This window comes from Archocentrus centrarchus, chromosome 7, assembly GCF_007364275.1.
Source record: "Archocentrus centrarchus isolate MPI-CPG fArcCen1 chromosome 7, fArcCen1, whole genome shotgun sequence".
NCBI lineage: Eukaryota > Metazoa > Chordata > Actinopteri > Cichliformes > Cichlidae > Archocentrus > Archocentrus centrarchus.
Window position 1 is genome coordinate 12,401,918 of NC_044352.1, and position 14,822 is coordinate 12,416,739.

Sequence of the window (14,822 nt, forward strand, 5' to 3'; positions counted from 1 at the left end):
ATCGCCCCGTAATTCGATTGTAGCACGTTATTGATTGTAGCATCCACAGTATCTACACTGATCTCACCTCCCCCACCCCCACCCCCTTTTTTGTGTGTGTGTGTCGAACATTTGCGTACTGCAGTTTTACGGCTGGTTTTTACCAAGGCGGATCCTCAGGTGTATGTCCTACAATACTCATCTCGTTCAGCTTCATGTAACGAACGTGTCGTGCTCCTCAAGGACTCGTAGCACTCATGACACGTCATTCTGTTCCTGCGCCATTTCTAGTCCATGAGCCGACGACGAGGTGGACACAGCGCTGATGAGCGGTGACCCGCCTCTCTGTTCGTTACACAGGGTGGATTGGTGTCACAGCCGGCTGATAGAAAAACCCTGATTTACTGCTTCCATGTCTCAAAAGTATCTCTATCTATTGTTCTGTATATTTTAAAGAGAAAAAAAATCAGCATGATTGAAGAAAAAAAAAGAAGAAAAAAATCTATGCAAGTGTTGCATGAAATCTGATTGTTTCTTTTGAAGTATTTTAGTAATGCATCGACTCTGACTCTCCTTGTTGTCTTGTAGTGATAGTCTTGTCTTTGGGGCTACTCACTCCTCACACCACTAACAACACGATTACTAAAAATTTGTTTATTTCTCCACACAACTTTAACACTGGGGACGTTCTTCCACGATAAAGTCACTCACTGAGAAAAAAAAAAGTTGCCCCAGATCAGGCCTTTGATTTTTGTTAATTTGTGATCAAATGAGAGGATTATATAAGCCCTGCATGTCTTAGCTCAACAATTAGCTCCTTTCGTTATATTTTGGCAGAGTATGTTTTTTCAAAGCGGACCAATTTAGCAACTGATAAAACAGTTGAAGGTTTTTCGATTTATGAAGCACAATTTTTACAAGAGTGATACTTCAGTTTCCTCTGTCTTATTCTGTATGCAATACAAAGCCTGACATTGAAAAACTTTAAACGCCTTAGACCATCTGGACTTCCTCTTTGTGTGAGTAGAAAAAAAATTGCACTACTTTCTTTTTTTTGGGATGGTTGCTTTGTAATGCAATAACTGCACTAAATATAACCATATATCCACCAGACTACCACAGCGTGCTAGCGTGACCTGACACGCCTCTTCCCTCTATTTATCAAAAGAGACAGCAAATGTGTAAAAAGTGAGACATTTCCTGCCTGATGCTGTATAGAATGCTTTCTATTTGAAAATAGATTTACAATGTTCAGTAAAATATGACTTAAACAAAATAAACATGACATTTTATGTACTTTTAATGGTCTCTAGTTTCTGTCTTTCACTGTCATATACTCGCTAATACATTTCTGCTCTATGTACAGCAACACCAGTCTGTCTGCCATAAAAATGAAACTTCTCCAAGTGGATTAAAAATTGTTACCGGGTGATTTTAAAAAAATTTAAATTTTATTCCCATCCTAGTGTCCTCTCTAGAGCTAGACCTTATTGCAGCATTCAATACTGATGACCATAATATTTTACTGCAGAGATTAGATCATGCTGTAGGTATTGAAGGTACTGCACTGCAGTGGTTTGAATCATATCTAACAGACTCCAATTTGATTATATAAATGGGGAATCTTCTTCACACACTAAGGTTAATTATGGAGTTCCACAGGGTTCCGTGCTAGGACCAGTTTACATTATACATGCTTCCCTTAGACAGTATTATTAGAAGGCACAGCATGCACATCTATGAAACCAGAAGACACACACACCAATTAAACTACAGGACTGTCATAAAGACACGAAGGCCGGGATGACCTCTAATTTCCTGTTTCTAAATCCAGATAAAATTTAGGCTTTTATCTGAAAATAAAACCTCACCATGTTTCTAAAAATCTTAGAAACATGATATCTAACCAGAGACTTTGGATGGCATTACCTTGGCCTCCAGTAACACTGTGAGAAATCTTGGAGTCATCTCTCTCTTTCAGTGTGCATATTAAACAAATAGGACTGCTTTTTGCACAAGAGTGATGCTGAAAAACTAGTTCATGCATTTATTATTTCTAGGCTGGATTGCTGTAATTCATTATTATCAGGTTGAACTACCAGCAGAACACTTCAGTGAGAGCACTTCACACTCAGACTACGATACTAGGATACTTAAGAGTAGAATGGGAGGCTGAGCTTTCAGCTTTCAGGACCCTCTTCCGTGGATCCACCTCCCAGTTTGGATCTGGAAGACAGACACTCTCTATTTTTAAGATTAGGCTCAAAACTTCTTTTTGATCAAGCTTATAATTATGGCTGGATCAGGTGACCCTGAACCATTCCTTAGTCAACCTGCAATAGGCCTAGGCTGCTGGGGGGGGGGGGGTTCCATCATATAATGAGCGTGCGTTTTCCACTCTCCTCTTTTCACTGTGTGTGTTTATACACCACTCTGCATTTAATCATTAGTTATTATTAATCTCTGGCTCTCTTCCATAGTGTGTCTTTTGTCTCCCTCTCCTCTCTTTTCTTTCCCTTCACCCCCAGTGATGGCTGCCCCTTCCTGGGCCTGGTTCTGCCACAGGTTTTTTCCTGTTAAAAGGGACTTTTTTTCATCCCACTGTTGCCAAGTGCTTGCTCATAGGGAGTCATTTGATTGTTGGAGTTTCTATTATCGTAGGGTCTTTACCTTACAATATAAAGCATCTTGAGGCAACAGCAAATGAAACTGAATTGAAGGCCACACTTTGAACAAAATTAAAATATGATGCACACAGCTCTGAATTATGCCAAACTACATGACTTTTGGTAAATATAACACATAAGAATAAGTCCTAGTCTTAAAAACAAAGAACTACCTACAGCACTTTAATTTACAGCTCAGTAATAGTGCAGTAGTGGTAGAACAGGTACCCTGTAATCCCATTTAATCATCATGTAATTACCAAGTTAATGATAAGGCAATAGCTTGGTATTCCTTCATTTTCAACTGTATGACATACTATTGTGAAATCTAATAGAAACAGGCAGTTTTGAATTATTGTCTATTATTATTATAACTACTACAAGTCCCAAAAGCCTGTCTCAACAGCTGGGAATCAGACCACCAGGTCTGTTAAATTCCAAATACTGAACTGAAATTTTTTTTTGCTCAGTTATTACATTACATATTGTTACCAAAATAAACTATTACAAAGTGGATTTGCCCTGTAGGTATTGTTAGTTTTCCCAACATTATTGCCCCATTACTTAAAATTTTAGCGTAACATTACTCAGCTAAAACCACAGTTGATATCAACTTGGTCATCTCGGTAATTTCATTATAATTAAAAGGATATTACAGCTCTATTATTACTTTATTCCAACACTATTACAGTGCTGTAATATCAAGTGTTACCAAACTTTCTTTTAGAAAGACTTAAGATAAAAAGAATCCTATCAAATGCAATATCAACTTTTAAATTTTTTTTTCTTTGTACCATTACAGTGAAGGTATTTTAGTTAATCACAGAAAATCTGGAGTGCAATCTGTTGAAATTTTTCATGAGAGGCTCGGGTAGATTAAGGGGAGCTGGAGATGGTTCAGCATTTTAGACAATCTGTCACAGATAAAGGAAACAATACAGATATTATAAACACAAACAGAACCTATAAAAAAATAAAATCCTATATAAAAAACTGGTAGGAAATGACAGGAGGAGAACAGAATTAAAGGAATGAAGAAAATAAGAGGCAGTCTATTGATGGTCTGTGTTGTGTTGCTAATGGCATGTTGAACTCATGAAACACTACTTGGCTTGTGAAACTCCACATTTCAAGAAAAATCACAATGGGAGGGGGAAAAAAAGAAAATCATTATGACAGTTAAGAAGCAGATGTCACTCAAATTTGCTGTATTCACATTTATTTAAAACAGCTGGTTCCATTTTAATCAAAGGATACAACTAAAGCAAAGAAAACTGGTGTCACTTGCGGTAAAGGTTTCTTACATAGAAAACTCAAATTATGACTAAAAACACAGCACTGACTGCTCATCTATGCTCGCATCCCGCCTGTTATTTGTTGATGTGGCATTTATTCAGCGTAGATCAGATTGGGGCCCTGCTCACTGATCCTGGCTCTGGTTTACAGACGCAAAACGAAGTTATCTTAAAATCCACCCACACTGTTGAGAACCAGTGTGCCGATGATTTCTGCACCACTTAATGTGTCCTTCTGTATGCACAGATGGGACGAAAATACAAAGACAAGGTGAGAAAGAACAAAAAAATGGGTGTGAATAACCTGGAGAGCAGATCTTGAATGTAAAAAGACAGAAAAATAAACAGTCAGTGCATTTTTTTTTTCCTCTTTTTTTTTTTTTTCAGTTGATGAAGGTCATTTTAGGCAAAGATGGTCTCCTCGCGTCTCTTCTTGGTCAGGATGGTTCCAGGTTTGTGCTGAGCATCTGGGTGGTTTGCCAGTTCTGGAGGGCAGGTGGAGACGGGGCTCTCGAGGATGGCCTGCTTCAGGTCGTAAAACACCGCAGAGTCCTCTTTAGTGAGGAAAGTCATGGCCACACCACTCTTGCCAGCACGACCCGTACGACCGATACGATGGATGTAGTCTGCAAGAGGAGAAAGAGTGAAACGACTCAGTGAATCCTTTTATTGAGAGATTCCTACAACAAAAATAACATTTCAGCAATAAAGAGACACTGCACACCAGATGAGGCCTCTTACCTTCAATATTCTTTGCCATGTCGTAGTTAATGACCATGGAGACGTCCTGGATATCGATACCTCGACCAGCAACGTCTGTGGCCACCAGGATATCCTTGGCTCCCGCCTTGAGATTGGAGAGCGCAAACTCTCTCTGCTCCTGGCCTTTGCCACCGTGCAGTGTGCAAGCATTGTACTGTGAGGAGGAACAGTGGAGGTTAAACTTTGCTCAAAAGTTTCACAATTTTAGGAAATCAGGTTAGGTGACAGGAAATTAAACCCTAAACCAAGATTTATTGGTCTTTTTTTTTTGTATATTTCTGATTAACGTTTACCACAGTTAAAAAAAAAAAAAAAAGACTGAAACTTGGTAGCACAATGTCATGATGTAACACTAGCACTGAACACAAAGTACAGCTGAGGCTCATGAGAATGTAATGCCAGCTCTTCATATCTTTAGAAAGCCATGTTAAAATTAACATTAAAAAGCATGTTTACAGCCTGGTCAAAAAAATATATACTTATTGAGCTATTTCACTAACAAATAACATGGCAGCATTTACATTACCTACATGATTGTTACTTTTTTCAAAGCATGAAACCAGGAAAAAAAATTGTGACGTTGAACTGAGGAAGATTGTGGTCCAGTGTACAGCGACTTACCCCCATCTTCTCCAGAGATTTGGCCAGCACGTCGCAACCCTTCTTCTGGTTGACAAAGATAATGATGGGAGGCTCAAAACCATGCGCCAAAACCTCCAGCAGCTTCTTCCTGCAAAGCACACCGTACAAAACATTTAGCACTTTGATGTAAGTTAGATTTTTCATGTTTAAGTTTGGTGTTCGCATCCATCTCACCTTTTCTCTCCCTCAGACATAAGCAGGACCTTCTGTTCGACTCTCTCGTGAGGCTTTCCAGCAGACCCGATGTACACCACAGCAGGACGTCTCAGGTAGCTTCTGGCCAGTCTCTCCACAGCGGGAGGCATTGTAGCTGTGAACATGACTGTCTGCAAAGTGCAATCAGACACGCAGTCAGTGAAAACACTCATCAGATAATCATGCGGTGCATTGAGAAGAGTCCAGCTCCTAAAGATAAACATACTTGTCTGTATTTATGTTTCCCAGATTCAAAGTTCATCGTCATTTTCTCAGGGTCCTCTGCTTCCTCTGTGTCTGGTTTCTGATTGGTCACTGGGATATACTCAAGAATCTTTTGGACATCAGGCTCAAAGCCCATGTCAATCATACGATCAGCCTCATCGAGGACCACGTAGGTGCAGCGGCTCAGCACCAAGTAGCGGTTCTCCAGCACGTCGATCAGACGACCGGGTGTGGCGATCACGATCTGTTAGATGAGGTAAACAAATATAAAGGTGGTGAATGCATGTTTTTTCAGCAAGTAGAATCATAACCTCATGGATGAAATGGCAGGATGGACTTCCTGTCAAGAAACAACGTATGGAAAGTCTGTGTGTATTTACACTGCTGAGCTACCAGCATCTGAGAATCAGCCACATGGCCGCTTTGTACCACTATTTGTAACACCCCCCCAAATCCAGTTATGTATACACGTTTACAGAATCACTACACATCATAACCACACACAAAACATAAAGACTGTTTTCAGAAAAGACATCAAGACTGCACCCTGATGCCGGGTCTACTATTGCTCTGTTATTGTCAGAAATTTTCCGCTTGCACAACAAGTTCTAATAACATTTTAATGAATAAGAATAGTGTTATGCAAATTGCAGAATAATTTGACTTTTATTACATGTATAATCTCAGGTTTTCACCACAAGACAAACTGCACACTAAACGGCCAATTTGTTACGTACGCTTACCCAACACTAATACAGCCTGCTGTTTGGGTCATTCCATGAACAGGCAGAAAAATGTTTCGATACTTAAGGAATCACGGCTAGAAGAGGAGCCTGGTATCAAAGTGTAGGTAAAAAGAAGATCCTTCGTACTCTTTAACTTGCTTTGACCAGCCACCGATCTCACATGGTGATACAAATGTAAACAGATAAAACATCCAGAGTACTGATGCTCTTTTCTAGTACTCTGTTATAGACATGAAATTGATGCAGTTTTACTACTGAAACTATTACGCATCTATCCCATGATACTGATGCTCAAAATTGGTTATAGAAAATATCGTCTTGAACAAAAAAAACAAAAAAACAAAAACAAACAAATAAAAGCTTGGAAATTATAAGGGCTTAAAAAGGCTGAAAAAACAACACAAATTAAAAAATAGCCAATCAGGACCCACCCGTATGTTCTGCAAGCATGAAGATACAATATTTCATGCCTTCAAACATATTAGAGGTATTGTGCATAAAGACTAAAATAGCTAGTTTTGAGCTTTTACACAGGATGAATTTAACAGTCTGATCATTGTAAAGGACATAGTTTGTGGTGCTGTCGATACATGCGGGAAAATAACTCTTAAATTTTATGTTCTACATTTCTGAAGCACAATCCCGATCACACTTAAGGGAAATACACTCCGTTACTTGGGGTTAATGAGGTCGAATGGCAGATTTGCATCACGAATGTGCAGCCTACAAATCTGCAGCAACTGTGTGACGCTATCATGTCAATATGGACCAAAATATGGAATCTATGGCACAAAAAATATCATAGAAGACAACAGGGGGTCCAGCAAGGTGTGTCTAATGAAGTGGCTGATACATGTTTCCATGGATTCAGTGAGTTAGCACACAGCCAGCTGTACTTTTCATCTCTTTTTTTTATTTTAATTTATTTACAATTTGGCAAAAGTGCAAAGTTTAAGTCCTGTTGAATTTGCTCAGTAGCATGTTCTGTTTTCAGTCGGTGTCTTGCACATGCACAAAACTATCGAGAGTTTACACTGAAAACAAAGAAAGCAGCTTCTAAACACAAAGTATGTGTGTATTATATCTGCGTTCCCACTTAGGTCTTAATGTCGGAAACACCATCACTTTCCCCAATTTTTTTTTTTTCTCCCGTTCATTGGTTACATTCAACTTCCTCATTGTTTTACCTCACAACCCATCCTGAGTCGGAAGCCTTGGTCCTCCCTGGAGATTCCTCCAATCACAGCCACTGTTCGAATGCCGAGTGGTTTACCAAACTTGATGGTTTCTTCCTCAATCTGCTGGGCCAACTCACGAGTCGGAGCCAAGATCACAGCATAAGGACCCTGGTCTGAGTCTTCAATCCTACATCCAGCCATACAGAGAGCAAAATAATATGAGACACAGTAGAAGTACAGTAAGACAGAGTGAGATATTACTACTGAAATTATTAGAGATTACTGAAGTGCTAACCTGTCGATCTTTGGCAGCGTGGTGATCCAGACCAGCAGCGGAATCAGGAAAGCAGCAGTTTTACCGCTACCGGTCTCGGCCACACCAATAATGTCACGGTTCTGTAAACCAATGGGAATGGCCTGCCTCTGAATCGGTGTTGGATCCTGGAGAGGAAAAAAGTCATTACTAGAGACTGAATTCAACACAGTGAATAAAAAAAAAGATAAAAACAAAATAATTTCAGCTCTTTAATGACAAATTACAAACATGGACCCAAATAACTTGAACACCATCTGACCTTGTAGCCACATTTGTCGATGACCTCCAGAATGTGTGCAGGCAGTGGGTACTCCTTCCAGTTCCTGATGGGATTAGGGATTTTTCCTCCCTTGGTGGTAATGCTGTAATCCTCTCTGAAGATTCGCCAGTCTCTGTCCGTCATCTCGTCCAGCTTCTTCTGAGACCAGTGTCTGTCGTCCCAGCGCTGCTTGGCTTCCTTCTTACGCATCTTCTTCAGTCTTGTCCTGAGTTAAAGAGCAAAGATTAAAAGAGGCAAGAAGCTGAAGGTCAAACTATGGATACTGTATAAATTTCCATTATACATACACAAGATTTTAGACTGACTGCGCTGTTACTTTTTTAAATAAAAGTAGACAAAAATAAATACAGACTAACCAACTAAAAGTAAAAAACGGTATAAATTGAGGAAAATCCAACAGACAAGGTCACACACTGTATTATAATGGCTGTGTGTGTATTTAAGAGCCATTTGAAACTGATAATCACATTCTTCAGTAGTTAAAATCATATTTTAGATGTTATTTAAATGTGTGACACTGTGTAGCATGCATAGCATTGCACTCCTAAGATGCCAAATTAGTTTGTCTTAGAGTCTGAGTTAAGTAAGGTTACAGACTCTTTTCTCAACTACATGCACCCCAATCATGCTTAGGCCTCAGTCAGGCAAGCCTAGAGAGCAGTTGGTGGCCCCGTCAACCACTGGCCGCTAAGGAAAAATTTGCATTCCCTGTCAGCAAGCAATTACTGTGAAATCAGTCGCTAAAGCCCCAATCATTCAGGCCTAGAGAACTGTCAGCGAAAAAAAAAAAAAAACAGATTTTGTGTAGAATGTTATTTGCAGCTTACACTGAACTTAGGTATTAAATTTTGACTATTTTCTGAGTGCTTTATTCTAATCAACTTATTTTTTCTCCGGTTTAACTGATTATAATGAAGTGATTTTAAATTGAAATCATGCAAAGCTACTCTAGTAAAGTATAAAAATACTGAGCTGGAAATGAGAGTGTCCCCTTTATTATAACCTGAGCTATATGCTTTAGATTAGACTATATGCTTTTACACAGCACTGATCAGTTCACAGCTGTACTCACTCCTCCTGCTCCTTCTCTTCCAGTGTGCGCCTTTTCTCCATCAGGTCACCATAGAAGCGTGACTGTTCCCTTTTCTGCTGCTTTAAGTCGATGCCAGCGATGAAGCCTCGTCCGTACAGCTGCACCTGATGCTTCTCTTTGTAACTGGACAGACAGATCATAGAGTTCAGCCAGGACATGCAAAGACCTGATCCGAGGGTATATTTTGTGCTCACGGTCCACTTACATTGGGTTGTAGTCGACTGAAGTGTCTTCAGAAGCATCCCACTCAAACACAAACTTCCTGTCATTCAGGTGGCGAGTTCGTCGCCGTTTTTTGATCCCACCAAGATAACGCTCCTGTAAATTACATCATTCGTAAACATCAGTGCAAATATCTTTATCAAATTCTGCCTCCCATTTTCTCCTGGGAAACTCAGAATTTGCAAGACCCTCAAAACAATAACTGGAATACAACAATTATTAAGTCTATTGTTACCCAAGTTGACAGATTGTCTATGAAAAACAGTGCACACTCACAGACCACACACTAACTAAAGTTTCTACCTGTCAGCCCAACCTAGCAACACAGAAATGATGCAATGGTAGTCGAGAAACAGATTTTTTCATGCAGCAGAAAAATGTAACAACTTTTTATCCCAATGAAATGTACCGAAATCTCTATGAAAACAAAAAGGACAATTTATACACCAGTCTGCTTGGACTGTGTTTCAAACTGTACACAACTGTAATCTTAACTCTTTCTCGTGAGACTAACCTTGATGGCCTGGAGTTCTTTGCTTTTATCTTTCTCCTCTCTGAGCTTCTGTCGTTCATCGTCATCTTCATTCCCATTGTTCTCTCGCTCCATTCGTTCCCTTCGCTCCCGTCTCTCCCTTTCCTGAGGGTCCTCTGTAACAAACAATCTTAGTCACTATCAACGTGTTTCTATCGTTTCATAAAATGCAAACTATTTAGAGATTAGAGGCTGAAACACACCCAGCATTTTTCTCCCCATGTCCTGAAACATCCTTCTCTTCTTTCTCTCCTCTTCCACAAACCTCCTTCTCTCTTCTGTCTCTTGCTCTCTGCGCTTCAGAGCCTCGGCTTCTCGCTCTGCTTTTGACAGAAACTTGGGCTGAAAAAGACAAATCAAACAAAGAATTTAAGGAAAAGAACAATCTTACGTTGGAAAGAGAAAAGAAAGAGAAATTCTCCCAGATGAACAGCGATTCACAAAACCCAGATCAAGCAAACACTAAAGGATTAGTTCACCCTGTGCAGGACAGGGTTATCAGGGCCTTGGGAGGGAGTTCAAGGGAGAACACCTGATAGCTGGGCCTTAATGGGGCTCGGTCAGAGCCCCATTAAGGCCAAAGAGGCGATATGGCCCTGCCCTCCTGGGCACTCACCACCTACAAGAGATGCCATAGAGGTTGAGTGCAATATGTGCTGGGGAGCAGTCAAGGGGAAACAGTTTCCTGGAAAGGGGCTGAATTCTGTTCCAAACCTGTTACCCTCAGTGACAGGCAGTGGACAACGGTAGGTATACTTTTACCCTACACCTAGTGACTCCATTGTCCTACCGGGAGACTTCAACACTCACGTGGGCAACGAAGGCGAGACCTGGAGAGGTGTGACTGGGAGGAATGGCCTGCCTGATCTGAACCAGAGTGGTGTTTGCTGAGGTGTCTGCACAGAGCTGCGCCCACAAGGTGGTTGGGGAAAGTGGTGCTCTACTCATGCTGTGTACAGTGGGATTAAACTACCCGGCCTCCCTGTTAAGGTCTAAGCCAGTGGAGGTGGTTCAGGGGGCATCCTCGTCAGCTGAGGTGTTCTAGGCATGTGCTACCTGGAGGAGGCCCCAGGACATGCTAGAGAGATTACATCTCTCAGCTGGCCTGGGAATGGCTTGGTCTTCCAGTGGATAAGCTGGAGGAGGTGGCTGGGGAGAGGGAGGTCTGGGCACCTCTGCTTAGACTGCAGCTCCCTGCTACTAGGCCCCAGATAAGCAGTAGTCAATAGATGGATGAATGGCTGGCTGTCTGGATAGATGGATGAATGTTCGCACCTTTGCCTCAGCATCCTCCTCTGCCTTCTTCTTGGCCAGAAGCTCCTCCAAAGACAGCGGCTGGACCTGAACAACAGCACAGGTCAAACACCCAAAATAACAACTGAAGATAGAAAGTTACACAAACACCAAACCAGATTCTTACCTTTTCTTTCTTCTTTTTTTCATCCTCCTCCTCTTCTGCTTTTATATCCTTCTCTTTCTTTATCTTGCTATCCTTTGATTTTGGAGAAGTGCTTCTGTAAATGACATAATTTTAAAATGGCAAAATAGAAATTTAGCCAAAATGTTCATTATAACAAAACCTTCCAAATGTGTGTAGGTGCTTGATAAAGAGTTTAGTTAACAAAATTGCACACATCATAACTGCCTTCTCAGAAGACCGTTGGCTTAAAGGAAGAGGAGGTAAAACAGCTTCTTTCAGACACAGGATGAACTAACAAGCTGCATCAAGGTTTACCATACGATAAACAATTCATATTTTTAAACCTTGAACTAAAAAAAAAAAAAAAACAACTCAGTACTAAAAGTTAGTCTTTGCATTTTCTAATGTGCCACAACATTAATGTCAGTGGGAGCATGGACCAGTGATGGGAAAGACAGCAAAGTGGCTGCATCATTGCAAGGTTGGTCAGGTGAGTGTCAAAAATACTGTGCACTAACAATATTTGCACTTAAATTGAGTTTAATTATTTTGAACAAAAGATTTTTGGCCAGATTTTCAGCAAAACACGGATTCCTCATATCACAAAAGTTTTATATTAATTTATGAAGGATAGTTTACTTTCAGCACATAATTACAATTAAAACAATCAGCTACAGGGGCCATTTCTAATTTAGATACCAGAATAACTCCACTATAATGGAAACTTTCATCACAACTTAAGATTACAAAAATTATGACTAAAAACCTTTGACGAAAAGAAGCTTAATCAGTCACATGATCCTTCTCAGTGTCACATACCTTGACCTCCTGCTGCGATCTTTATCGCGTCGATGGCTGTCTCTATCCTTACGGTTCCTGTCTCTGTCCTTATCTCTGTCTCGGTCCTTGTCTCTGTCCTTGTCTTTCATGCGTCGATCTCTATCATAATGACACAAATCACAAAGACACAGACAACTTTAAGCTTGGACGCATCGGAAAAAATAATCCAAGTACACAACAAGGCTCATAGCTAGAAATCAGTTTAGTGTTCCTGATGGGCTCTCTTTGTGTAGCATTTACCTTTCAGGGGATTTGGAGCGGTTTCGTTCACGGGAACGATGGCGCTTCCGTGAAGGTGAGACTTTACGATCTCTGTCTCGTGAACGGCTGCGTTTTCTCTCTCGGTCTTTGGTCCCTGAAGAGTCTGCATCCTTCTTGTCTGTGGAGTCAGCTGCCATCTGCACAAAGAGACAAAGAGCAACATGAAATTTTACTTTCACTGCATTTACAAAAGTGAAAACTGTTATGAGACTGTAATGGCAGGGCATATATTAATAATCAGCCTACAGCTATGCCACTGCAACAGGAATATTACATTATATTTGCTTCCTTTCAACAGTCAATATAGATCATGCATACTGCCATCTGATGTACTTTATCGCTGTTACTATATTGCACCATGTCAACATCCCTAAATCCACCATATTTTTTCCCTCTGATTTAACTATGCTTGAGTATATAAAAATACTTCATAGAGAAATAAAGGCATACATTTCCAGCACAAGTTAGAGAGAGAAAACTTAATGGAAAGTGGTACGATTGATTGAATGAAAGTTAATAACCATTTTTCTTTTTAGAAGAAAAATGATTACTAACTAGCACTTTATTTTTAAAGGTAAAAAAGTTCACTTTAAATGTGGATTAATTCACCAATTATCTGCATAAAATTTATATGGAAATTCTACCTTTAAAAAAAAAAAAAATGTCTGAAGTTTGGGAATTTGCCTCCTCCATTTCCACACAGCTGTAGATATGACACAGATTTTACATGACTTATGTACTCGAGTGATGCCAAGATAGAGTCTGACTGATGGAGGCATTTATCTTCTCAAATACAGGGATGTATGCGAGAACGCACGTGAAAACTACAATGCAGGAATAGCGCGAAACGCCAATGCATGAATCAATTTTGCTGATAGGATATGTGACGTTTACCTAGGGTGTCTAAAGCAGCATTTGCTCAAGCCCTAACTGGCTTTATTTCAGGAGGAGGATCATCCTCCGTAGCCGGAAATGCTCAGCAAGATCAGAGTAGGGTGGATGACTGAGAATGCTTCTTTTGAATTGTTGATCACAAACCTCCATAATTGTAGAGTCTTGCCTGCTTGCATGGGGTCAGATTTTGAATTTCATAAATGAACATGTATGGACTTATGTTTTACTTGTGTCAGTTTTATGGGCTGACTGTCTGGGTTATTGCCTAAAAATTGGTATTAGGAAGTGTCCCAGAAGTCCTGTAATTTGGAGGACAAAAAGTTAAAATAACGTATTTGACAATAATTTTCTGTAGAAAACGCGATTACACTTTCAGTGCAACAAATCACAGCAGCGTTAGGTACGAGTAACCAATAATTAAAACTAACTTGTTAAACGGTTAGAGATACTGAATTACCTTGATATCCTCTGCAGAATAAATGCAGTGAGCCAGCTAGCCCCTTACGTTAGCTACCAAAAAGGCTAATCATCTCCAAAGAAACTGCTCAAACACATCTCAATTAAACCGCATTAAAAACAGCTTCTCGCGGGGAGTTAAACACAATTAGAGGATCTGTGACTTACAAACATTTACCGCTTACCTTAATCGCTTGTCAACAAAACAGTTGCAATTTATCTACGCTTCAAGAAGACGCCATGTCGCCCACAACACGAGCTGAAGCGCGCGAGGAATTGTGGGAGCTGTAGTACTTGCTGTAACCAAAAAAAGTGGAAACTGGCGGGTGAGTGGCACTGTTTAAAACTACTTTTCCCAGAAAACAAAGGTGAATTTACGTCAGAGCCCTGATTGTTTAGAACACGAACGCCTAAATGCCTGAGCAAAATTAACTTTTTCAGTCGGACTGTATTTTTGTCATTTTGGGCACGAGGTGGCGGCAGTTTTACAAGTTAGCACGTTAAATAGATAATGTATGATTTTATGATCTATCTATCTATCTATCTATCTATCTATCTATCTATCTATCTATCTATCTATCTATCTATCTATCTATCTATCTATCTATCTATCTATCTATCTATCTAGTAGATTAAAATTCAAGAAGTGCTGTCCTATTAGTGCTAGACTATGTTCTTCCCTGTAATCTAAGTCATCCTCTTTTGTGTGAGTATATATGTATATACTCCTGCAGATAGATGAAAGACATTTTAGATGCTGTTTTGCTTGACTACAGTCTGGATTGGCTCGATGCTGATTCATATTCTGGACGTGGATTTT

The 14,822-nt window shown here is 40.0% G+C and overlaps 1 protein-coding gene across 1 annotated transcript; it reads right to left on the bottom strand.

Moving 5' to 3' along the window:
- Positions 1–4,288: 4,288 nt before the first annotated feature.
- Positions 4,289–14,339, bottom strand: ddx23 (DEAD (Asp-Glu-Ala-Asp) box polypeptide 23). Its single transcript, XM_030734255.1, has 17 exons — positions 14,188–14,339; positions 12,632–12,789; positions 12,371–12,490; positions 11,552–11,645; positions 11,407–11,472; positions 10,335–10,473; positions 10,114–10,247; positions 9,583–9,695; positions 9,357–9,500; positions 8,264–8,489; positions 7,984–8,129; positions 7,698–7,875; positions 5,766–6,008; positions 5,519–5,670; positions 5,324–5,432; positions 4,682–4,856; positions 4,289–4,566 (listed from the first exon to the last, which is right to left on the bottom strand). The coding sequence occupies exons 2-17, from the start codon at positions 12,787–12,789 to the stop codon at positions 4,343–4,345; spliced, it is 2,421 nt and encodes an 806-aa protein (XP_030590115.1). The 5' UTR covers positions 14,188–14,339; the 3' UTR covers positions 4,289–4,342.
- Positions 14,340–14,822: the final 483 nt, after the last annotated feature.